The sequence below is a fragment of the Lutzomyia longipalpis genome, chromosome 3 (genome assembly GCF_024334085.1).
Source record: "Lutzomyia longipalpis isolate SR_M1_2022 chromosome 3, ASM2433408v1".
In the NCBI taxonomy this organism is placed as follows: Eukaryota; Metazoa; Arthropoda; class Insecta; order Diptera; family Psychodidae; genus Lutzomyia; species Lutzomyia longipalpis.
The window spans coordinates 18,893,170-18,919,540 of NC_074709.1; the positions used below are offsets into that span (position 1 = coordinate 18,893,170).

The 26,371-nt window shown below is 33.1% G+C and overlaps 3 protein-coding genes across 3 annotated transcripts in view; 2 read left to right on the top strand and 1 right to left on the bottom strand.

The window, feature by feature from the left end:
* The window catches only part of LOC129792365 (transient receptor potential cation channel subfamily A member 1), a 1,125,827-nt gene that overhangs the window by 1,031,750 nt on the left and 67,706 nt on the right, over positions 1-26,371 (bottom strand). The window lies entirely within an intron of this gene.
* On the top strand, positions 8,674-20,086 carry LOC129792386 (uncharacterized). Its single transcript, XM_055831389.1, has 6 exons — positions 8,674-8,848; positions 17,343-17,502; positions 17,577-17,948; positions 18,038-18,370; positions 18,474-18,665; positions 18,728-20,086. The coding sequence occupies exons 1-6, from the start codon at positions 8,846-8,848 to the stop codon at positions 19,654-19,656; spliced, it is 1,989 nt and encodes a 662-aa protein (XP_055687364.1). The 5' UTR covers positions 8,674-8,845; the 3' UTR covers positions 19,657-20,086.
* On the top strand, positions 19,897-24,671 carry LOC129792286 (uncharacterized). The gene is made up of 3 exons (XM_055831195.1): positions 19,897-19,902; positions 24,109-24,217; positions 24,293-24,671. The coding sequence occupies exons 1-3, from the start codon at positions 19,897-19,899 to the stop codon at positions 24,658-24,660; spliced, it is 483 nt and encodes a 160-aa protein (XP_055687170.1). The 3' UTR covers positions 24,661-24,671.

Below are 26,371 nucleotides of genomic sequence, written 5' to 3' on the forward strand. Positions count from 1 at the left end.
TTATCGACTGGAAGTCGTCCAACTATGATATCAAATTCAGCCCCCCACCCCTGCATCCGCCATTTTGAATTTTTTTCAATTTTGTTTTTGCTATATCTCAGCCTCTATTATAGCTAGAGGTCTGAAATTTTAATATGTTGTAGGGGCCCTTAAGACCTTTTCAACGATACTTCATTTCCAAAAATCGGACAAGCGGTTTAGCAAATATAGAGTTCTATCGTAAGTGGGCTATAACTCCTAAACCGCTTGACCGATTTGGACCAAACCGGTTTTGAATGAAAGATCTCAATGAGGTCTACAATTATCTATACATAGGAACTTTCAAAAGTTACCGCTAGAGGGCCTACAATCAAAAACAAAATTTTCGATGAGTTTTCGACCAGTTTTCGATTAATATCTCAAAAACTGGACGATAGATTTCGATTAAATTTTAGTATGTTATAGGTGATAGGCACACCTTTTAACCAAAAAAAAATAAAAAAAAATTATGTCGTGGTTTCAGAGATATAGACCAAAACAGGTTTCCATATGTACCGATTGTTGTAATATTGCCTTATATCGGCTTAACGGTACTTGATAAAGACTTTTCGATTGAAGTTTCATCAGGTATAGTGGGCATGACCTATCAGATTTTACTAATTTCAAAATTCAAAATGGCCGCCTTCTGCCATTTTGTTACATCAACAATTACTTTCATCTGTTCACATATATTTTAAACAAACTAATTGGCGCCCCGCGAAGCGGGGCGCCTTTTTTATACATGAAAAATATAAAAATATATAAACCTATAAATATACATATATAAGTACAATGATGGTCCAGCAGAGTAAAGGGAATGTACTGGTAAGTTTCACTTACGGGCTGTGATTCTTCCTTCAGATGACAGTCAAAGTGTGGTGAAGTACAATGATGGTCCAGCAGAGTAAAGGGAATGTACTGGTAAGTTTCACTTACGGGCTGTGATTCTTCCTTCAGATGACAGTCCAAGTGTGGTGAAAATTGAGGTGGATAAATTTTTAGGAATGGCTTTCTCACGCATCGAATCACAGCCAACGCGTGTAAATTCTGGGGAAAGGCTTACTCATGCGCGTTGGCTGTGATTCGTTGCGTGAGAAAGCCATTCCTAAAAATTTATCCACCTCAATTTTCACCACACTTGGACTGTCATCTGAAGGAAGAATCACAGCCCGTAAGTGAAACTTACCAGTACATTCCCTTTACTCTGCTGGACCTTTTTCCTATGTGAAGATCTTTGCCTATATATACTCATCAAATCACGAACAAGATTCACTTTTCATGCATGAATTATAAAAAGCTCTCATGATATGTGAAAGTTCGCCAGTTTGTGTTTACATATTTATAGGCGCTTGCGGTTGGACGCACAAAAAATGCTAATTGATGAACGCTGTCGAAGAGATGTTTCCCCCCAAAAAAAGAACGATTTTTTCAAGTGTTATTTGGCGACATCGCTCTCAGGCGTACGCTTAAATCTACCCAGCAGTGACATAAAAGCTCCTTGAGTCATTCAAAGAAATTTATTTATTATGCCAAAAGGTCAAATTTATGATACATGGCGAATATCTTATCATTAAATCAGCATTTGGCACGTGAAGTTTTTTTTTCTCTCTTTCATATGAGGAAATTCACCTGAAGAGGTGCTATTTTCTTAAATAATACTGATATGACTTCTTGGATACACAGCTACAGGGTGTTTCATGGTGTTCCGGACAACGCCCAAAAGTTACAAGATTGGTTTCTTTTCCAAGAAATTTTATAAGAAAATTTAAATTTTTCAGAGGGCTTAAAAAGAGGAGTTAAAGAATTTTATGGGATTTATTTTTAATTGATTTCAACACTAAACATTGAAAAGGAATAAGTGTTCATTGAACTCCAATAATTAACCCAATATTTTTGCAATTTTCGTAAAGTCTGACTTCAAAATTTTCTAGAAAAGTCAATTCTTAATAAAAATTCTTGAAATTTCAATAGAGTTTTAAAACTTTTCATTTTTATGCACTTAAAGTTAATAAAGTAAAATTATCGAGCGTACTAAATGTAGTACAATGAGTCAATCTGAGTTTTAAGGATTTTTTTTGAGCTTTTTGATTAAGCCAATCTTTTTTTATTTTTTAAATAATTTATTAACTTTCTTGCATTCTCGTTAAATGGAAAAATATTCATTAAAATTTGTTATTTCCTATTCATCCATACTTACTTAACCTTTCAGGATATACATATTATATACTGTGTACATACATATATAGTAAAGAATTTTACAATTTGGACAATTTAAAATTTTCTGTAAACTTTTGTGTATCTTTCTTTTCTCTAAAGGTCACTGTTTTGTCCAAGAAAAATGTTCTAAAATGATAAGAAAATATTTCTATTTTTTATCAATAGAATTTCGAAATTTTTATCAGAAAAACTTTTGATTTCCACATGCATTTTCCTGCCTAAAAGACCAAAAATATTCCTAAATTCTTGTACTAATCCGAAAAAATTGTCTTTCATCTTGCACTCATTTTCAAATTATCTTTATCATGAAAATGCTCCTTCCAATTCAAAATTTAATTTAATTTATAAAGACTACAACCAACCAACAACTAATTTATCACCCCAGTCAATCCGAAACCCTACAAACCCTAATTACATTCCTCAAATAGCTCAAAGCAAACACTTCACGCTAAAATAAAAAAAAATGTGTTAAATTTTGCATTTGAAGATGAGATAAAGAAAAAAAACTAGCACGTTTGGAATAAATTAATTTTATTTTCTTTTATAAAAAAAAACTTATAATAAACTTTCAAAGTCTCAATTAACTCACCGGGAGTGTCTCTTTGGTGTCTTTCACTTTGGAATTCATAAGATTCACATCGTCGTAATCTTAGAGCTCAATTTACGAGTACAATTGATGAATTTGCAATTTGCTGTAATAAGTGGAATGAGATAAGAGATTTTTTTTTTCAACCCAATTTTTTGACCAACGACTCCGAAAATTATTCATAATTTTGCGTGCTACCGCGCGAAGAATTTTTGATTAATGCAAAAGGCAATTGCGCACACCAGAAGTAGTTACCTATATATAAAATAATTTGAAATATTGTTATACAGTCGTGCTCTCGTGGTAGGACCGTCGTCAAAATGACTTCTCCGCGGTAAAACGGCTTCAGAATGAAGTATTTTGCCTTCGCAGTGGGACAATTAGTACTATTGGAAAGGTAGGATACTAATTGTCCCACTGCGAAGGCAAAATTCCTCATTCTGAAGCCGTTTTACCGCGGAGAAGTCATTTTGACGACGGTCCTACCACGAGAGCACGACTGTATATAAATATTTCTGTTTTTTTTTTATTGCTACATTGTTAGAATATTTCAAATGGTTAGGTTAGTTCAATAATTTATTTATCGATTCAAAGGTCATCTTCTCTGGATACCTGAATTCTGGTTTTTCCACCTCTAAAAAACCATATGATCACCTATGGTAAATGTACATAATCTGATACATAAGAAGCATTTATGTGTAATTATGCAGGCAAATATGCGGATGGCACAATAATTGGGAGAAATGATTTGCGCTTCGACTCACGGGAGATTTTTCCACATAAACCTCTCTCACCCCCCCTCTCTCACTACTTTGCAGAAAACCACAAAATCAACCAAGAAAAACGATGTGGATTGCGGAACCCAACTTAAACCAAACTTTTATGGCACAAAAAAAGTCACTTCTCTGCGAAAAATTTGAGTGTTTTTTGAGATTCTCTAGTTGGTCGAGTGGCAAAAATTTGTCCTTGTCCTCTCCTCCTTCCGGAAATCCAAATGAATCTTTCTGCAAAGTGCACTCGTAGACTGTTTGAAAATGCTAAGAATATGCCGATGAGGTAAAGAGCTACAAAAAAACAATAAGATGCGGTGGTAAAGCATTGGTAATAGCACCACGCTATATAGCCCCTTAAGATCATATCCTCTTCATTTAAAAATCTAGTTGGTCGAGTGGCAAAAATTTGTCCTTGTCCTCTCCTCCTTCCGGAAATCCAAATGAATCTTTCTGCAAAGTGCACTCGTAGACTGTTTGAAAATGCTAAGAATATGCCGATGAGGTAAAGAGCTACAAAAAAACAATAAGATGCGGTGGTAAAGCATTGGTAATAGCACCACGCTATATAGCCCCTTAAGATCATATCCTCTTCATTTAAAAAAAATCTTTATTGGTAGCATTTTAATAAATCTCATGTTAATGGCATACTCGAGCAACTTTTTCACATTGGCATTTTTTCCTTTGCTCCCCCATGGTGGTTAAACCTTGGGTTAAACTATAAAAAGTCCCTCATCTGGTATGCAAATTAGGTGAAGAAGATTTTTCATGTGAAATATTCCTTGTGGTATAAAGCATAGACAAAAGACACGCGCACTATTCTGTAAAAAAAAAGTCCATGAGGATAGGCAAAAATCACTTTTGTGGCCAAAAAATCTCGCAAAAGGTGTGTTCACAAGAAATGACCATATTTGTTTGATTTTTTTTTCAACAAATGCATTGTAAAGATTAATGTGTTACATCATTTGGAATGTTTGAAAGAATTAATCTTGCTTGAGCTGAAACATGCGAATTTTTTCGATTGAAAAATAAGAATATTTAATTTTCTTAATGTGCTTGAATGGAAATATTTTTCTGAAGAAAAAAATTACGTTTCAAAGGAAGCGCCTATGTTAATGACCTTTGACATTGAAATATTAAGAATTTTTTGTATCCTGTTTCAATTTAACAAAAATAATTCAAAGGTATAATTAACCCTTTTGAGACATTTGAGTCTAGTGCTCATCAAATTTTTGAGTCTCTTCTTTCATTATGATAATGCTTTAACCCTTTCACCTCCACGTGAATCATAAAGAAACATTTTGATCTGTTCATTTTACAACATTTATTCTATAAATGCTCCAGGAAGATATTTTTTTGTCACAAGGAAGTCTATTCTAGCATATTGTACGACATTAATACGATTTTTTATAAATTGGAAAAATTTAAACTAAAGCGTTAACCCTTTCGTGTCCAATGTGAAACAAAAAAAAATTGAAACATACGCTCTTTTAACACGATATTTATTCTGTGAATGCTCTTGTTCGACTTCTTCAGCGTGAGTTTAATGTATTTCTAACTTGGAAAAACAATTGAATTCATAAAAACATTGGGAAAATAAAATGTTTCATGTGTGGGTCTACGTATGATCCAAAAAACGCGAAAGGGTTAAATGAGCTTATTCATGCTCATATGAGTCAGTTTTCAATCATTTAACGTTTTGTCTTAAAGAAAATAAAAGCAATTACGACACTATTATGTTTTTTTACCCTTTCAATACATGAAACATCCGCATTAATGTTTCGTCGGTAAGTTTTATCAGAGTAATATTGAAACATCTTCATTTAGACCATGAATGAGATCCATTTGAAAAATTAATTCCAAGCGCAAAATAAATATACCTACTTTTCACACTGAATTTTTAATTTTGGGAAAATGTTTCAAAAATATCAAATATCAAAACGCTTCAACAAAACATTAGCGCAAATGTTTTACAGAAATCAGTTTTCTACAAAAAGATATTTTTAAATTAACAAGCATAGTAGGTACATATATTTCACAATAGACGATATTATCTACTGTTACTAAAGTTTTTTATGCTCCTATGGCAAACTTTGAACTTCAAAAAGCTCATCATGATTAATGATTTTTCATTTTATTTGTAGTTTTATGTGTTGAGAAAAATTCTTGGAAAAATTCCATTCTATGCTAAAAAAGTTTTTTTTTACATCTTAAAAATCCCGGATACATCTTGTCCATCAACTTAGTGACTTCGTCCTCAGGTTACAGATAAAAGAGCACCATAAACCGGCTTAGTGGCGATACATAAAGAAATTTGATGGCACTCTATCTTGCAAAATGGCAAAAAAAAGAATCGTTAAGCGGCAATTGGAGAGAAAAAATGGATGCAATTAAATTACATAAAAAGCAAGCAAGGTCAATGCCACGGAAGAAATGCATGGGTAGATGAGGAAGAAGAAAAAAGTGAATTGTACACGCAATGCTCTCGCCCAAAAATTGACAATTCCCCAGAGCATAAATGGTGATGAAACCCCTTGACATTATTCACAGATCACCTTGTTCCTACGTCTGTGTGGCAGCATCTTCGGCTCATATTGGAATTTTTATAGAGACATCTGAACTAGTTTCTTTTGTCTGACGTAATACTTTAAATACCAACAAATCACTTTAAGTCGTTATCTTTTTTTTGCATAAAATGTATTTCGAATGATTTTCATAGATTGTAAATCAACGCGGTGTGTCCACTAAGAAATTAATGCTGCTAAAAAGAATTTTATGAGTTCTTTCAATCAAAGTGACATTTTTCATGAGAAATAAATAATTTTATCTCGAAGAAAAAACAACTCACAAAAAATATATTTTCACAAGAAAGTTTTTTTTTTTTTCAAAGAAAAGAACAAGATTTGCTTGACTTTAAAAAAAACCGCCACATTTCAAGACAAAACAAGAGGTCAATGAATTTCTTGGCACCGTAAGTTTTCAGCAAAACAATTCATAGTTCTATATTTAATATTGTATTGATCTTTGAACAAAAAAAACACTAAGCCTTCGGTGTGAGAGATTACACTTTGCAGCAAAATTTTTCTTCTGAAATAAACTTCTTTGGTTGAATGTTGATTCTTCTTGATTAATTTGAATTGTAGGCAATTTTGCTGAGGTTATTGTTCTGGAAATAGGTCTCATTAATTTTTGATATTTCTCGATCACAAAAGGATTTTCTTAAGGACTTACAGGATAAGCAAAAACGAAGAATATAAAAAAATCAAAGTTTCTTTTTATAGCCAAATATTTTTTTTTTATTTGAACTCAAAACTACAAATAAATAAAATTTAATAAAATAAGTTATGAACCTTATAGAGGTTTCAAAGGAGTTTATGCACTCATCTATGATGAAAAAATTTACTGTGAATAAATTCTCCTGAAATTTAAATTTTACTCAATTTTTTAAAAATGTTTTATAAGAAATTATGATTTATTTTACTTAAAAATAAAATACAAAATTAACATTTAACAAGTAAAATTTTGTTTTTTAAATAATTTTATAACAAATCTAAAAGAAAACATGTTAATTTAGTTTCAAAAGATTTCTTTTGCTGCGTAGTGTAGGTGATCTAAACTTTTTTTTACACACAAAGTAATTCAGTAAAACCATCAAGTCCGTCAGACATGTCCACTATCTTACGATTCAGAGTTAAGAGGTTTTGCAGAAAAAAATAATAATAAATTACTAGTATTCTCTGTCTCACGATTAATTCTTCTGGCAAACTTCTCTGTGCAATATTTCAAATGATTTTTTTGTTGTTAAATAAGTTCAACGATCTTTCATGCGTTTATAGAAGTTGGACAATAAATTTTGGTGATTGATAATAAATAAGAATTTGTGTATTGTTTTCCATCTGATCAAAAATCTTTCCAATATTCCTCATTAAGATGCAGATATTTTAGCAGGTTTTAGTCGCGTATGTCCTCTCAAAAATGCGTGATCTTTGAGCGATTGTGTCCTCGTTCATGCTCCAATTTGGAATTTATTGGAGCTATTCTCCCCTATTGTGAATTATTTGAAAATTATTCAGTGTGTGTGTCAATTGGTCTTCTTTTTTTGTCTTTGAGATGCGTTTAAACCTTGAAGATTGATTTCGAAAGCATTTTCCAAATAGATGAAAATTTTTTTTTGTATTTTTCGAGACTAACACACTCTGGCAAATATTTGAGGAAACAACAACAGATCATCGATCGTGTGATTCAGTGGGGTTGCTTATTATGAAAAATTAGCTGAATATATTTAATTTTCTGTCAAAATTAGCAATTAAGAAGGCACCAAATACATCACAGTGCTGTTCCGGCAACACCGACATTTTTAGGAGTGGGGAGCGAGGATCATTAAGAAATCTTTTTAATATGTTGGTGATCACAAGTGATCTCAAATGTGACTATAATAAAAATTTCACGATCACCTATCAATCACTTTTATTTAGGAGCCATAAACATTTTGATCTTGATGCTCTTCTCCAAATTACTTGCAAATCATGCGATCGGCTCTGATCTATTTGGGTGTATTTTGTGTTGAAAAGAAAAAAAAAGCCAAACACGCTGGCGGATGTGGAGCTCTTACATAAGTTATGAGAGACAATGTCACTCAAAAAATCACTTGCAAACTAATTCCATTTGTCAATGTGTGTTTTGGATTTGCCGATCGCATCAAGATCATCATCAATCTACCTCCTTTCAGCTCACGATCCGATGATATACAATGGAAAACTCACGCTGATTTTCCACGACGAAGATTGCAATCGTACGTGTGTGTGTTATGCTTGGAGATCACTTAATGATCAATATGTGTTTTACATGTCATCTCCGCTCGAAATAAGAAGAAAAAGAAGTGAACTACTGTCCGCCAACACAATCCATATGGATCGCTTTGGCTATTGAGCGGGAAAAGAGGTGAGCATAAAACCAAACAAATACAACCTCACATCCAGATCACTCTATAGGCATTGATCCCCTCAAGAGTTGGTGATCTCTTTCGCACCATCTGTGAACCATCGCACGGTATAAATATGGCAAATCTTGATATGAATACTTCAGTTGGCATTACAATTTTGCCACAAAAACTTTTAACTGTGCCTCTTGATCTATTTTTTTGTGTTCTAACGATCCTCATCACAGGACGGTGGAGGATCGTGGTGTTCTGTGTGGTGACGCAAATTAAGGATTTAAATTTTCTTCAACAAAAAGGACTTTTTAAGTGCTTAAAATGGTGAGCTTTTTTTAATTATTTAAATTTTTTTTGAAATGAAATATTTAAAAAAAATCTAGATAAGTTTAAAGATTCATTTTAAAATAAAAGTGCATCCTTAAAGATTTTTTTCTTAACAATTGAAAGTGTTCCTGCGGGTTCGTTGTCTATTGCGTTGAAATCTTTTGTTTTTTCTTTAAAAAAATGCTCCATATGACAAAATTACACGCTCAATTGTGAGTACTATCAAGTGAGACATCCATCTTGGTGACGAAATGGATTATTAATTCAATTTTTGTGTAGTTCCCTTTGAGAATACAACTTATTCTCTTATGTGTGTCTCTTTGAATATCTCAAGATCTCATTAAGATTTCCACACTAAACTCTCACTACTATGTATATAATTTTTTTGCTTCAAGTCTTTTCTTGAAAAATGGCATCAAATTTCAAGAGATCCAACGTAAAAACATCTGCGTTGATGAAATACCCTATCCAAGTCGGCAAAATAGATTAAAATTTACTTGTGGGAATAGGGTATTGTTGCTTTGGGTCCATAAGTGGCTCCTCTTAGTAAAATATTTCATGAACAGCACAAAGACTTTTCCATACACTTGAAATTTATTGCTTTCGAAGAATCATCTCATGAACTCTCTCGCCAGTGTCTCATGTAATATTTTTTTTTTGGCGTCGTCCACCCGCCGACATCAGAAGGTTGTTGTTGTTTTTTTTGGGAAGAGTACCTACAGTGCGCCGTGTAAGTGGATGTCCTTAATTTCATGACACTATCCACGATCCACCTTGACTGGAATGCATCCGATGGAATTTTATGGCGATTAAAGAAATTCCTCCAAAAAAATGAAAACAACATCGATGGGTCACAAAGTGAAAATAACATTATGTCCACTTATGCAAAGTTATCGATGGGTTTAATGATGCGACATTAAATTGTATAATGCGTGCTAAACGCAGAAAATTCAACACCATTAGTGATTAACATAGTTCCATTTGACGCTGATCAATAGCTCTGTTTACAAATGATGCAATATCTCCTGAATTTTGTCCTCTGAAACTCATATGGAAAAAATTTATAAATTATTTATGTGATGCTTTCGATTTCGACCTCTACCCAGTGAGAAAATCTTCATGAGACACTTTCCAAGGGGTTGACAAATACTTCAATAAAATCAAATGCTTGCAGATCAATAAAAAATCGGGAAACTGAATTTTGCATGATTTTCTGATCATTAGAACAGCATCAATATGTTTGTGGAGGAAGAACGAAAGAGAACAATTTCTTAGACGTTTTTCCAAAGATTTTATTTCCATGCCAAAAATGGTTTGGTTATTACATACCCATGCCAGAATTTCTGATATAAAATATTATATTAATTGCAAATTAATCTTCACAAAAATATAATTAAGAAAAATTGAACAGATTTTAAATGTTATTTTTTAAAAAAGAAACAAATATATTTGAAAAATTTGACGCATTTGGCATGTCTGAAGAAATTAATATTCTAGACATAATAGCCAAGACACATGTTATGCTATAAAAGAAAGGAAAATAAATCAATTTTCCGGTAATATTTTTTTAAACCAAATCTTTTAACTTCTTACGACTTAAATTACTTAGAAAAGTATGCATTTTTCAACCTTTAATAAGATTTAAGATTCAGTTCATTCTGTTTTATTTTCTCCAAATTTTCTTTTGTGAGACAAATGTGTTTGGGGTGCTATAAAAAAATTTTATGGTAAAATTTTATAAATGTTTTTGTAGAGCAAAAATAATAAGAAAAAAAGAATTCTATGGAATTTATTCTACCAACAAAGATCAAAGATTAAAAGTCTACCAAAAATTGCTATAAAATTGAAAAACAGCGCTCACGCTTTTCATAAACAGATTGTGCCCTATTCTGAAAGCTTAATATTTTATGACAATTACGGGCGACCTTTAAAGGAGCAGCTATTCTCGATACCTATAAAATTCTGAGGTTTTAGAAGCCACCAATAAGCAATTCTCTGATAATTAAAAGCCGCAATGGTAATTTATATTGGAACTTGTTAGCCTTTTATTTGGAGTATTGGTTCCAAGTTTCAAGAGCGCACCGAACAAACGAAGTTTTTGTTATCATTTTTATCTTTGGCAAAACCTTCTTAGCACCAGTGTAGTAGATCAACACCATGAGACATTGATTGAATGAGGTGTCAAGTATTGCAAAATATTGTGTCATCCCACGGTTTTTTTCTGCTCCGCCAAAAGAGGCGACATTCTTCAAATACAAAATTCGTTGCGCGCGGAGGTGGTGCTAGAAGACGATTTAGTGAATGAAGCACCATCATTGTGTGGCACAAAGAATCTATCGCGTGGTGTGTTCTATAGCACAAAACATGCACTTATCTTCATTAGATTCTCTAATTTTCCGTACCCATCTCGTCAATTTCCTCCGCCACCGGCATCGATGAAGAAATTCCAATTGGGAAGATTACATAAAAATTCAAATCTCACGCATTGCCCGTGGCAAAGAGAAGAGAGACTCTGTTTGCATAAACCATTTAATTTTTATTAATCAACATAATTAACTAACAAAACACTATTACAATGGAGGAATAAAATCTGCAATAAAGCGGAGATTCCCTCTACATTATTATTGAGAAAGATGTTGCTCTTCCAGGGAGAGACGAAGACAAAAAAAAACATCATAAATCTTTCAATGTCAATCATATTACTATCTAAATGCGCCATTTGATTGCTATTTGTCCAACTGCTGAATGAGCTAATGAAAAAGAATTACAGCCTTTTTTTTTCACCATTCAATTGCACACCAGATGCAGAAGATTTGCAAATTAGTCAGATTTTTGCAGCATTCATCATTCTCTTGCCATTGTTTCGTTTTTTTTCCTTCAATCTTTGTCATTCAATTTAGCATTTCGTTCTCAATCATCACATTAGCCACACTCTCAATTGAGGATTCTTTTACCCCAAGAAGGTTATATGAGAAACCACGACGACTGAAATCGAAAAATGCGGACACGTTTTTTTAATGGGTGATCGTTTGCTAATAAAAATTAATTTTCGAAATCAGTGAGAGTCCGCGAGACGGAACTAAAGAAGATTATCCAAGAATATATATTTTTGGTGACGCTAAAAACAGGTTGATGCTGTGATCCACATCGCACGTGGGATTCAATTAGCAAATACCATGGGAAGCGAGGTCTGCAGACGAACAAATTGCTCACACGAAGATCAGCATTGTGGATAAAGTTCTTTTTCGCTTTTTTTTCTTAGCTAAGCATTTAGTCGCTCTCTCAAAAGCATTTGACAACATTTTAGTGCTCAGTCTTCTCATAAATAATTCATGAATGAGCAGTGTTTTGATTTCAGCACGAGTCATTGCAAATGCATTTGCTATGAGCACAGAGTTTCGTGTACTTTTCTCACTCTTCTTTTGCGGTAAATATTATACTCTTAGAAGTTACACGATGTATTGAAAATTTCATGGTCTCTGTAGTGCTCATGTACGCAATTTTGGCTTTTCATTCATGCTGAAGAGAACTCAATTAATGCTCATGATTTGTTTTCTGTTTCTATTTTAAAATATTTTAAAAATAAACTTTGGAGATAAGAACTTGGAAAAATTAAAAAAAAAAAAGAATTAATCTTTATTTCAATGCCTAAATTCTATTAAAAAATCCTTAATTATAAATCGAAAATTTAGAAAAGAGAACTGCGTAAGATTTTAAAAATTAAAAAAAAAATAACTTTAGCCGAGATACATTTTATGCTCTAAAAAGATTAATCTGTACTAGCTAAGAAATAATCTTTCACACGTTCAAGAGTAAAGAGGGCGCTGTTTATCAATTTTATAGGACATGAGGCTGACCTTTACTTCTCTGTCAAATCTTCAATTTATTTATTTTTTTCACAATAACCAAGTTGGTAAAGTATTTTTTCGTTAAATTTACAAGAAAGAAGATTGTGTATGATTTTAAATATTTAACAAATTATTAATTATTATTATCATATAGCCAAGACACTTTTTGTGCTATAAAGCACCTTTTCATATTCTTTCAATTACTTTTATTATAAAACTTGAAGCAACTTTTCATTAACTAGATAAGCATTTGGAAGCAATATTTCAATCAACTCACATATAAAAATTTAAAAGAGAGAAAATTATGTCAAATATCATGTTGTGTCTAGGATGCCATAAAAAAATTCAAGACATTTTTTTGTCAAATTTCAAAATCATTAGACAGCTGATGAATAACATAAACAGCACAGATTCAAAATAAACAAATTATTTTTTTTTTGAAAATTTTCAATAAATAAAGCAATAAAAATATTTTGAGAAGGTTTATCTGCGAAAAAAACCTGAGAAAAAATAAAATCAAAATGAAAAGTCATCGATTGAAAAATTTATTCTAATTTATGTCTCTCAATTCAAACATTTTTTTTTTCAGAAAATCGATAACAAAGTCAAAATAGCGATAAAGCTAGAAGAACGTGCGCTAAACAATTTAAAAATGCAAATTGGCAGAAAATCTTGTTTTTTTTTCTCTCTCTCATTTAGTTTCATTAATAAACATTTTGTGAAATATTTCACTGAATTAATTGAAATTCCAATGAATCTTTCAAGACATTATTTTGCGATGCTCTGAAATACCACCGAAGAACACCTTAAAAGCCAAAAGAGATGTCAATGCGATGGTTTACAAGAACGTGACGTCACCGCGAGACATATCCAGAGTGGAAAAATTGTAGGCGGATTTGGACGTGATTTTTAGAAAGAGAGAGAGAAGAAGAAAAATGTGTTAATAGCTTTATTTTCATATCCACCTGACATGCTGTTCGCGGAATATTTGTATTATAATGTATAATTTTGAAATACCTGCATGTTTAACAATAGATGACGGAGTAACACGAAGAAATCATATCAAAGCTCCCCGTAAAGGTCACCTGAATTTAACTTTTATTTTTTGCTAAACCATAAATTACTTTCCGACCAATGTCCATGAGAGACATCTCCAAATATTTTCCGTCTTAGCGTTGGTCAGTGTGTGAGAGCCAATTATGAAATGTGCAAGACACACTGTAGTTTTGTCTCGCAGGTGTATAAGATGGGTAATTTTTAGAGCAATTCCAAAAATAAATTGTAATAAATAGAGTCCAATGTCGCTGAGTTTCCCAGAGCCCGTCTCTTTGCTGCAATTTATACACACACGAATTGCACCAACAGTCACTCACTCTTGCCATCTTAATCAGTCTCACCGCACTAGGCTTATACACTAGGCTTTATAATTATAATTAGAAGACACACGTAATTGCCATGTGCCATTAATTAGACTTAATTGAGCTACATTCACTCAACTTATCCTCAAGAAACATCTTCGGAATGGAATATTTTTTATTATGAAGTTAATTTTATGCATTTTGCACGTTTTTTTTTAGAATCATACTTGTATATTGAGAGATTAATTTGAAAATAAAATAAACTGGGACGTATCGATGCCAGACATCATTAAAATAAATGATGTATCTTGTTATTTTTTTTAATCAACCATTGAAAAATTTATTTAAGAAAAAAGTCTAATTTGAAGACGTCCTTCCGTTATAAGTTTTGGCACATTCACACTGAAAAAAATGTGTATGACTTTCAATATTAATTTTTGATTGATTTTATGCTGGTTACTTATAGAACTTAGGTAGCTTTAGCCAAAAGAGCATTGATAACATTCATAGGATGTGCGAATGAAAAGATCAAGATCTAAGAAAAGTCACAAAAAGCAAGAAGCTTGGTGGAGGTCGTTAAGACAGGAGTTTTCCGTTTAAGAATTAGATGTTCTAATTATTTAATAGGGCTGATTTTCATTTTATTGGTAAAGAATTTTTCTAAATTTCTAATCAAGAATGAATTTTCCTTCACTATGGCCACCACTGAATTTTCTTCCTGATACAAAAATACGCCAATTTTCATCCGAAATTAGTAATTATGGAAACTTGAGGACAAGATTTTTCTTATCTATCTAATTGTGTGTCTATTTAAAAGATTTTCGGCTCAATTTGAAACAAAAATTTTGTTTTAATAATTAATTTCCATGATTCTTAGATTGATCTTTATGCAAAAAATATTTTCCAAAGAATAAAACGTACAGGAAAAAACTTAAAGGATAAAAATTTGCGAGGAAAAAAATCTTATAAATTTGATCTATTTAACCCTTTTGCGTCTATTAGGTCATACGTAGTCCCAAACGTGAAACGTTCTATTTTCCCAAATTTTATTTAATTAATTGTTTTTCGACTTAGAAATGCGTTAATTATTTACGTAAATTAGCTTAAAGAAGGCGTTCTGACTTAAGAAATGTTTTCTGAGAACATCCTTAGAAATATAAATGCGCATGTTTCTATATTTCAAGTGGACGTGAAAGGATAATAATCCAGTCCAATACCTCAAGATACGTACTTTATCCTATAAGAAACCTAAATTAGCTCCCGATGACGATATTAATATATTCCCGTTTAAAATGAAATAAAATTTTAATGATTTTTGACCTCAACTTTCAGGGAAATGAAAATTATTCAATGCCTAAAAAATAAATTAAAAGTATCTCAGAATTAGTCTTAATCTTTAAAATCTCATTAAACCCATTTCTGACTTAAAATTTGTTTAAAAAAAATTGGCTCTAAAAATTCTTTCATTTTCATGTAATTTTTTTGCAAAATCACCCTAAGATTATTTCTGGGAGTTTTATTGCGAATAATTCATGTATTACTTCAAAGATTTTACAATCACTACCTATGTTGGGAAATTTAGTTGTAAAATCACCAATCTAACCTTGGACTAAAAGATGACATTTATCAAGGTTTTAAGCTTCCATGGGCGTTGTGCATTTGTGCGCGTGTGTGACAAATTGATTATTAACTATTTAAATGAGCTACTCATAAATTCTTTCTTCAAAAACCCATCTCTTGGTGGATTTTTTTTTAGCAAATTAGGCAACATTCTTGATGTATATAAAATGTTTTTTTTTCTGAAATAACTTCGGCAATGACATCCAAGTGTTGATGAGTATGAAGAGATGTAATCAGCAAGGATGTATAGCGCCATATCAATCTCATTTTTTTGTACACAGAAGACATCAATATATGAAAATTATAGAAAAGAGACGGAATCGTGTTTGAAAAAAAAGAAACATCTTATGTTAATAGAGGGAATTGCGATGAATCTTTGTCTCAACAAATCTTCTTGCGGTACGCGTGATAGGATCTAAACAATTTGGACTTGGTAGTCAGAAATACATCTGCTGGGAATTGTTGGATATGGATCACCACAGATGTTTCGTACACGATGGTGGCTAAAAAAAAATTTTTATGAGTTTCCTAAATGACAATGAATTGTGTATTTGAGATTAAGTTTATTTTGCTGTGTGGATTCGGAGGTCACATGCAAATGTTAACTGCCGAAGATGAAATCGAAAGGCGTGATAAAATACCATTGAGAGGAAGATCATCGGTCAGTATGAAAGCGCCTAAAATTATACGCCTCACACTGAGCTTTTGTGAAGCTTCCGAATATGTACTTTGTGCCCCCGTCTGAACGGAAGCTTAAACGTGCGATTGCCCAAAAGTGACCATTATGGCCTTAAATATGCGAAAATCGCACGCTCTTATTGTCCATTGTCTTTCATGTTAGCAAAACACATCAAGCAGAAGCAAACATTTTGCATACACAAGTCTTAATAATTTTGTATCCACAACACTTTGCGGTTTATCTCATTGAGATGATCGAGCTTTACGTAATTGAAACATAAACGTAAACTACCGCGCCGTCATGCTGAGAGGAAATTTCTTTTGCAAGTGATGCATTTCTTATGCACTTGAGAACCAACAGCACAATACCATCGTGATGTCTCTTCACCTAAAAAAAATTGAATATTTTGTAAGACATTTTCTTCAACTCAATGGAGATTTCTCAAGATGGCATTTTTCGTGAATTGACGCTTTTTAAAATCCCCCGCAGAAGAAAATCACCTTCATTATTGCACATTTATTCCGGAATGCCACACGGAATATTTCAAGGTCCTCAATGGCGCGCGCGTCTTTTGCAAGAAGAGATGATTCGTCCATAATATGCAAAAATTCAAACTTAAAGCTCTCTCAATGAAATTTTGCATCAATTAACTCGTAAATTTATTGTTAGACTCGCGATGTGTAAATTGGGTGAATGTGTGGGTATCAAACAACACAATAATTCTATTGAGAGCTAACTCATCGAGCAATTACGCCCATCCTACACGGAATTAAGTATATTGAGTTGATCTACAGACGGATGAGTTTCCTTTCATCTTCTATGTACAAAAGACATTTGAAGCTTTGCGAAAAGTCTATTAAACTTCTTTTATATTATAAAAGTTTTATGACCTAAGAAATTGATTGTCTTTTAATATATAGGTACCACTGTCGTTAAAAATTATATGTAAATGCATAACAGTCTAATAAGTTTCTTTTTCTTTGTAGAGAGTCTTCGTGGCTCTGTTGGCACTGTGTGCCTTGGCTCGAGCAGATATCTCCCTGATATCGGCTGGATCACTCAATTCTGCTGATGATGGATACTTCTACCCAAAACCAGTGGTTTCATTTGAACTTCCAACAAGGATTGAACCAGTCATACATAAAGGTACCGCAGAAATACCGCTAAGACCGCTAAATATCCAAAGATAAATAATTTTAAAAATTTATTCTTAACTTTAGGATATGACTACCCAAAACCTAAGATTCCATTTGAGGAAATAAAACCAGTTCGAATTATTCCGGAGTACTTGCCACCACCCCCTAAACCAAGTGGCTATGTATACCCTAAACCAGTGGTGCCATTCACCTTGCCACCCCCAACAACTCCTAGGCCACCACCAAGACAGGTGTTCATTGAGCAAAAAGCCCAAGTTGAGCCACAGGGATACTACTACCCTAAACCAAAAGTACCTTTCCCTCAACCGACTGCACCTAAGCCAGTTGTACGAGGGTATGAGTATCCTAAACCTCCAGTACCCTTCACCCTTCCACCGCCAACAACACAGAGAATTTACACAACAGAGAAACCAGTCACAATCCCTCCAACCAGAGGTAAAAGCTAAGTCACGCATTTAGTTTTAAAAAAATTCAAGATTTTGTAAGACAAATTAATAAAAAAAACGTCTTGATATTTTTTTTAGGCTACGTTTATCCAGTCCCTAAGGTTCCTCTGACTCTACCACCTCGTCCAGCACCAACAACACCCAGACCAATTTATACAACACAGAAAGCTCTCCCATCCACCACACGAGCACCTCCTCCACCCGTTGTTCAGGGCTATTCGTATCCAAAGCCTGTCATCCGTTTCGATTTACCAGCTCCAACGACTCCTAGACCTCCTCCACCTCCACCACCACCAGTAAAGCAAGGGTACTTCTACCCCAAACCCGAAGTACGTCTCCCACTGCCAACGAGACCTCCACCTCCTCCACCAACCTATACAGCTATCAAACCCCTACCTATTGTCAAGCAAGGTTTGCACATCCAAATTTAATTCTATTTTTACTTATTTTTCTCTACAATTTGCTACCTCTATCTGACTGCTTAAACCTTTATTTTTATTTTCTTCTCCACAAGGATATGTCTACCCCAAACCACCAGTTCCTTTCAGCCTTCCCCCAAGGATCTATACAACTGAAAAACCCCTCTACCTACCTCCTCTTCCTGTCACACCTAAGCCCGTTACAATTTCCTACTTACCACCTCCCACAACTCCTCGTCCACCTCCTCCACCTGTTGTTACAATCCAAAAATCTCCAGTAATTGAAGGTAAAGTTAAGCAGTATGCTAGAAAACGGGAAACGTTGTAATGGACATGTTAATAATATTAGGTTACAGTTACCCACGTCCTCGAGTGTCATTTACCCTACCACCACCTACGCCCAGAGTGTATACTACTGAGAAGCCTGTAACGCGCACAACGCCAGTTCCAACGTATTTGCCACCAAAGCCAACGCCAACGTACTTGCCGCCTCCATCTACAACACGACGTCCTCTACCTCCGCCAACTTACACAACGCAGAAACCTTTACCCATTGTAACTGTAGCTAGGACCCAGCCTCCGGCAACGTATCTTCCGCCAGTAACGTATCTTCCCCCAACAACAAGGAGGGTTTATACAACGGAGAAACCCGTATATTTGCCACCTAGAACCACAACTCCAAGACCTCCACCACCACCACCAACGCCTACATACCTGCCACCACGACCTCGAACGACTCCACCACCCCCTAGGCCTACACCAACTTATCTACCTCCTCCGACGACTAGGAAAATTTTCACAACGGAAAAACCAATCTATCTCCCCCCTGTAACCACACCTAGACCTCCTCCACCTACTCCTACCTATCTTCCTCCAACGACAACACGGCGTCCGCCGCCACCTACGCCCACGTACCTTCCTCCAACGACAAGAGCACCACCACCAGTTTACACAACACAGAAACCATTGCCGATTGTTACTGTTGCACGAACGCCAGTTCCAGCGTACCTTCCTCCAAGAACAACAACCCCTAGGCCTCCACCACCAACCCCAACCTATCTTCCTCCAGTAACAAGGCCAAGGACAACTCAACTACCACCTAGGCCTACCCCAAGCTATCTTCCCCCAACGACAAGAGAAGTTTTCCAAACGGAAAAGCTCATTTACATCCCTCCAGTTACGACGGCACGGCCACGTACCACACCTGCTCCTGAATACCTTCCCCCACAGCCAAGTGGGTACTTTTATCCCAAACCCGCAATCCCATTTGACTTTTAGAGGTCATCCCCAGCGCAAAGCATAAAGTCCCAGTCTTTTATCATATAAAAGTCATTGCCACTCTGTGAGTGACTGTGTTGCTTTAACTTATAACGAAAGGATAATGTTTATACTGCGTATAGTCAGATTAAAAAAAAATTGAATAAAGAAAGAAATCCAGTAAAATTATGCTTCTGCAGCACTGCCAATTTATGTTTAAAATAGACCGCATGTTGCAATACTACCATTTCATCATGCGAAATGCAGGTGAAGATCACATCAAAATCTTGAGGAGTTGATTGGAAATTAGAAATTAAAAAAAAATGTAAAAGTGGTTACCCCCAAAATCAAAATGTGGTTGAATGAATGAAAGGAAAAAAAAAGATTTCTAAATACTCATTCTTTTTGTGAAGATTATAATTTAATAATAAAGTATAAATCTTGTGAATCATTTTGTTATTTCACTTTCTGGCAGATCGCTCCACCCAATGACCCACTAAACCGCACACCAGCAGCAGTTTGACCGCAACAGAGACGCGTCTGGGGCGTTTGTACTTCATCTCCCCGCGTGAGATTATTTAACGTGCTAATATGGGAGCATCTCTATGGGTTTTTGAATTAACCTTCGTCACCGCAATCAATAAATCTCTCTTTCCGCGTGAAAAAAATCAGCTTACAAATGGTTTATTAATACACCAAAAAAGCTGATTTTTTTTCTTATCTCATTAAATTCATTTTAATAGCCTTCATATGGGAAAAATCGCGGGTGTGTCGACGTTGCATCATGGAAATTATTTAATGTCTATAAAATGTGCTAAATTGAAGCGATAAACCTGCCATTTCAATGCAAATTATTATTATTTTCTAATTTAACGCAAATTATCTCATTTGCTTTTTATTTAACCTTATTCTTGAATTTTTTTTTGCAATAAAAAGATGCGTTGAGTTTTTCTGAAAATCAATAAAAAGGTACTAATTTTTATAAATTGTTATTATCCATGGACAGAAGATAATAAAAAAAGCATAGTAAAATATGATAAATGAGTCTGTATGGTTGGTATTGAAGGAGATCATTCAACTCTGAATTTTGCGCACAAAGTTATCCTTGTTTAAATCGTTTTAATTTCAGAAAGTTATTATAAATTGAAGTTTTAACCCAGATTTGTCCATTTTACAATGTTTTATTTAGAAAATTTTCTTCAAATTTAACCACAAAAAAAATAAAAAAATAATTTTTACAAAAGCTAAATGAATTCGATGACTTTAGAACGATAGTTTAGAACTTCTTGGTTGATAATTGATTTTTCTAGGTAATTGCAAATTCAAACTACGCGAAAACAAATAAAAAATTCTGGGCAAAATCTGGGTTAAAAAAAATCATATGAAAATCATATTTTTAACAGAGCTCGTATCATAATAAAAATCATCATACCGGGATATTTTTATAATTTTATTTACATACTTTTTACCAACATTGTTTAAGCAAATTAATATTACATGAAAACATATAATTTTCATACTTCATAAACTTATGTTACGTTTTTTTTCCTCTGAAGAAGAGCAATTAAAATTTTTATTGTTAATTAAGTGATTCTCGCACTCTATAAAACATAATTTTATGAATAACTTTACTTAAGAGATTTTTTTATGAATTTTTTCTCAGTGTAATTGTCTTTAAATTATTAGACAATTATATAAGGATTCAATTTGTAAAGTTTTAGGGAATATATCTATTTTATTAAAAATAACTTACGAAATAATTTATTTAAACGTATTAAAATGCTCTGATTTCTTAGTTATACAACTTGAGAAAAAAAATATTTTTTAGACGTTAAGGGGGGTCTCTTGGGAAAATTGTTAGAATTTACATAATTTTTAATGATTTAATGATTAATTTGGGGGTTTTTCTTAAACATGGTTTTCCGATGTAGGTTACATTTTAAGCGTAATTATTGAAGTGTAAGAAAATCACTTTTCGCCATCTTAGATGCGACGCCATCTTGTGATTTTCCGACTTTTCCATAGAACTGCCCTAAAACACAAAGGTAGGTTTTTCTCAGGATCTACTGGATGGATTTTGATGGGGTAAAAAGCAAATGGAAGAGGAAATACCAATGCAGATTTTGATGTAGCGGAATTTTGAATTTCCTTTCTGGGGCTGAGAAAAGTGGAAAAACGTCAAAAATATCAGAAAAAAGTCACATTTTTCCACTTTTCTCAGCTCCAGAGTGGAAATTCAAAATTCCGCTACATCAAAATCTGCATTGGTATTTCCTCTTTCATTTGCTTTTTACCCCATCAAAATCCATCCAGTAGATCCTGAGAAAAACCTACCTTTGTGTTTTGAGGAAAATCTCAAGATGGCGTCGCATCTAAGATGGCGGAAAGTGATTTTCTTACTCTTCAATAATTAGGCTTCAAATGTAACCAATATTGAAAAACCAAGTTTAAGAAAAACCCCAAGAAAAAAAAATTTAATTTCACCAGCTCTCACAAGAGACCCCCCTTATTTAAGAAGAATTCCTTGTTCTTTAAAAAAATCATTTGTAATATTTTTTAATTAGAAAATTTCTACGTAAGATCTCTAATAAAACCATAGGAATAAAGAAAATGAAGAATACAATGTTTCCACGATTTATGTGCGATACTATTATATATTGTAAAAGCATGAAGGTAGTCAGGTTGTCAAAAACTTCTTGGAAAATTTATATTTATTGCTTTTATTTAATTGCTTATTAATACAGAACATATAATGACGTCTTTGCATGAATTTTCTCATCTCTCTCACATGTTGGAGTTGAATTGCAACCACAATTTGCAGTATAAACAACTATTTATCACTCTTGAAAAAAAAAGTGAAGAGAACCAGGTAAAGTAAAGTTCACTGAACCACTTTACATACGTTTTTTTAGAGCATGGTCATTTATTTATTTATTTTTCAAATTTACACGATGTACCTTTCCTTTTTTAGTTGTGCTTTTATTATATACAATTTGCAAAACTACAGATGCCGTTATGATCTTTTAGTTATTCATTTGAAATAGATAGGTAGGTATATTCTTATTGAAGGTTCTCGTAAATGGCAAGTGTTTATTTATTTTTCTATAAGCAAGGTGTTCACGGAGGAGCTCCTCCCAAACGCAGGTGGACACGACACATCGTCAAATCAACCTACTGATTTATTGCATTGTCACCCTCTCCAAAGTATTTAAATTTCAGAAAATTCCATATTTTAGTGAAAAAGACAGGCTGCTACTCTGTACGAAAACACGTTTCATTCGTCTAATAATTTTCATCTGCTTAAGACGTGTGTTTTGTGTCGCTGCAGCATCACTCCCACTATTTCTTCGGTATAAATATGCCGAAATTACTTGACCATCGGCCAGTATCAAAGACACATTGCGAAAAGCTCGATTGACTGATAAAAGTTGCATTGAGAGAGGATTTTTTTTTCTGTGTGCACTTCGTGAGAAATTTTTTTTCTGTGGCTCCTTCGCATAATGGTAAGTCCTTCCGGCTATTTAAGTTTAAATTTGCATCGTTAGGCGGTGTGTGCTTGAATGGCGATTGACTAGTTCATTTTCGCTATTATAGCATTATGTGCCTGTGGAATTATGAAAGGTGTTCAAGTGTTAATCATCTGTGATAATTTGATACTCACATTTTGAGGTTGTGCATGAAACTATATTTAATTTATTGCTGAAGAAGATGCAAAAAAAAAAACGTTCACAAAGCAATTTCGACGGCTCGTGGTCGATGGGATGATTAATTTGGAATTACCTCACGTGGAAGAATATCTATCGTGAAGGTGGAGTTCTTGCACAGTGAATTACTCAATGTCATCATACTGAATTATTTAATGTGTGACCAATAGATGATTGTGCAGAGAAATTATGCAAAAGTGAAGATAAAAAAGACTTTGTTGCTTATGATGGTTTTTTTGCATAAGAGCTTAGCTTTTTGTTTGAATTACAACCACGAAGGAGAATCCTTCATTATCTCAAATGCTTTTGAATACCTACTTTCGCTAAAGAAGTAATTAGAGGTAACGATGGTGAGAAGCACTTCAGAAGCTATTAAATTTTAATGAATTGCCAAAGGGAGCTTTTATTGAAAAGCAAACAAATGATTAAAAATTAACAATTATGATCATGATGGGATTTTAAGATTAAAATTCGTTTTAGTCCTCGATATTTAAGTGAAGTCCTTTCAAACTTTGAAGACTTTGAATGAGCATTGAAGCTAATTAAAAATAAAAAAATCTCACATTCGTCAGTTTGACAATGCCAAATGTTAAAATTGATTGAAACCACACGCTCCATGGGAAGGACAATAAATCTGTCAAAATTAGATAAGTTAATCTTTGGAAAAAATAAAAAAAAATATGATAATTTGCATCACAATATTGTGAGATTGATGATCTTTTCCGCCTTATTATGGTAATGTTGACGATGAATTTTATTCTTTTTGCAGAAATTTATTATAATCATCACTGCCATTTTTGCATTAGCCCAATGTGATATATCTGGCGTGAGGGAGGCAAATTTTCTGGCCAACAATGTTCTCCCACCAGTTAAAACTTGTAAATTATATATGAAAAATTTAAATATTTATTTATCTCCTAAAATAATATAATTTATTCTCTTCTCCTGCAAAGATAATTTAAACAAACACGCGCTTGTCATTGAAACAACTGGCCCAGAAGGAAAATACCCTGGAAGACCAAAGGAGTTTTCAGGATATGATGCAATCCTTCCGTCAAGGAATTATCTCCCTGTAGCTTCCTCAACTCCTGGACCAATGTACCTCCCACCAGCGAGGCCAACATACACCACAACTACGACTACCCCAAGGAGTATTAGCATGAAACCTCTTCCGAACATCACGTACATCCCTGTCCCAATAACAATGCGACCAATTCCAACCAGGAGCTACTCCTTTTCACCCAGACCGATAACAACTACAACCCAGAGAGGATACGTCTACAATGCTCCGTCATTGATAAATAATCCTTTTGCATTTTAAGTGTCTCTCAAGGATAATATTTTAATAATAATTTAGGTAAATTAATTTTATTAAATTTACTAACAAATTAGAATAAGAAATTTGTTTTTTTTCTTTATTCAAATTTATTTTTAAAATCCATAAAAAATATTTACCTACTTTTTATTGTTCAAAAAACGCCAAGAAAATTGTGTAAAGGCATTCAGTTTAATTTTATTTTATCCAAATTTAACAGCTTTTAACCATTTAAGGTCAGCGACTAATCTAGCAACCTGATTGAACTAAAAATAATTTTTATAGGTTCCTTTAAGGTAAAATAAGAAATTTTTAGCAAAAAACCCCAACTCAAAAATTTTCGGTTTTTTGTCCTTCCTGATCCTGTGAGTCCTTGGGGATGTCCTTTTGTGGTCATAAAATGATCAGGGATTGTAAATACATAGTCTTGTACTAATTTGGACTCAATATACAAAAAAATACATTTTAAAAATCGAGCTTTTAGGTCAGCGTACGACCCAATGGACTTTAAAAGGTTAACTGAATATACATTTTTTATGAAGATTTTTTTCAAATCTTCGTCTATGTGGTATGAGCTTTTTCTTAGGAAAGATAAGACCTTTCTTATACCCTTTTGATCTACTAAAATCTATTAAAACGCCCGTATTCTGGAGTCAAGATTTCTAGATCTTGAAATTTTAATTTAACAATTTTTTTTTTATTTAACAATTAAAATTTCAAGATTGATACTTCAGAATACGGCTCAAAAATATATATTTTAGTACCTATAGTTATGCTGCAATTAATTTAATAAAAAATATATTAAAGAATCTATTCTGTAGCAAAGAATTATTGAAATTAATGAAAAATAATATTTTTTTTAAAATAATTTTTGGAATTAAGTATTTTTTTTAAAACATCCAAAGCAATGAATTTTTAAGATTAAAAAAATAACTATTTCCTTTTAATGACAAGAAGATTTGAGAAAAAGTTCAATATGAACAAAACCGATCTAAAAAAAGCTCTGTTAAAGGGCAAATGTTTTTTTCAAAGGATTTAATTACAATAAAAAAATTAAAATTAATAAGTAAACCTGCATAATGCTCAATTTACTTATCACTTATCTTATAGTAAGTATGTTTGTTAGTACATATAAGATCTATATGCTTAAAAATGAGCTTTATTCTTTAAATCAAATTAACATCGTCAAAGAAAAAAAATTGAGTCTCTACATCTGCAATTTTCTTCCAAATTGACTTTCTTAAAAAATTAAGATTTTATCTCTTAATTTAGAAAAATATCATAAAAATTTGAACATTTTTGCATTTACAGCTTTTCTTCTTGAAAAGTTGTCATATTTGCTATGTACATAAGTAATAAAAAATATACAGTAACAGATTACTTTCGTAAATATAATTCAACACACTGCCGGGGTTAAACAATAAAGAGCAATATATGTTTTTTTTGTTTCTCTAATTGTTTTGCGAAAATGTTGTTTTTTTTTTATTTTGAGAAAGTCCTAAAGTAAAAGTTAGAAACCTTAATGAAAAAAAAACTTTCATTGTCTTTGCTTACATTCCTCCACTCCGCGTATAGAATGAACTTGAAATTAACCTGCTTTCCTTGACAAGTTAATGCACACACCCATATGTTTGGTACAAGAAGTGCAAATGGTTGCGCATCTTAATTATATCATCGAAACGCCTCGGTGGAATTCCTCACAGTGTGGATGAGGGTG

What these genes read in the sequence shown, in the direction of transcription:
- LOC129792286 (XM_055831195.1), top strand. An exon ending in TCTCCCACCAGTTAAAACTT is followed by an intron (nt 24,218 to 24,292) that starts GTAAATTATATA and finishes TCTCCTGCAAAG; the next exon opens with ATAATTTAAACAAACACGCG.
- LOC129792386 (XM_055831389.1), top strand. An exon ending in CCTACCTATTGTCAAGCAAG is followed by an intron (nt 18,371 to 18,473) that starts GTTTGCACATCC and finishes CTTCTCCACAAG; the next exon opens with GATATGTCTACCCCAAACCA. An exon ending in AAAATCTCCAGTAATTGAAG is followed by an intron (nt 18,666 to 18,727) that starts GTAAAGTTAAGC and finishes TAATAATATTAG; the next exon opens with GTTACAGTTACCCACGTCCT.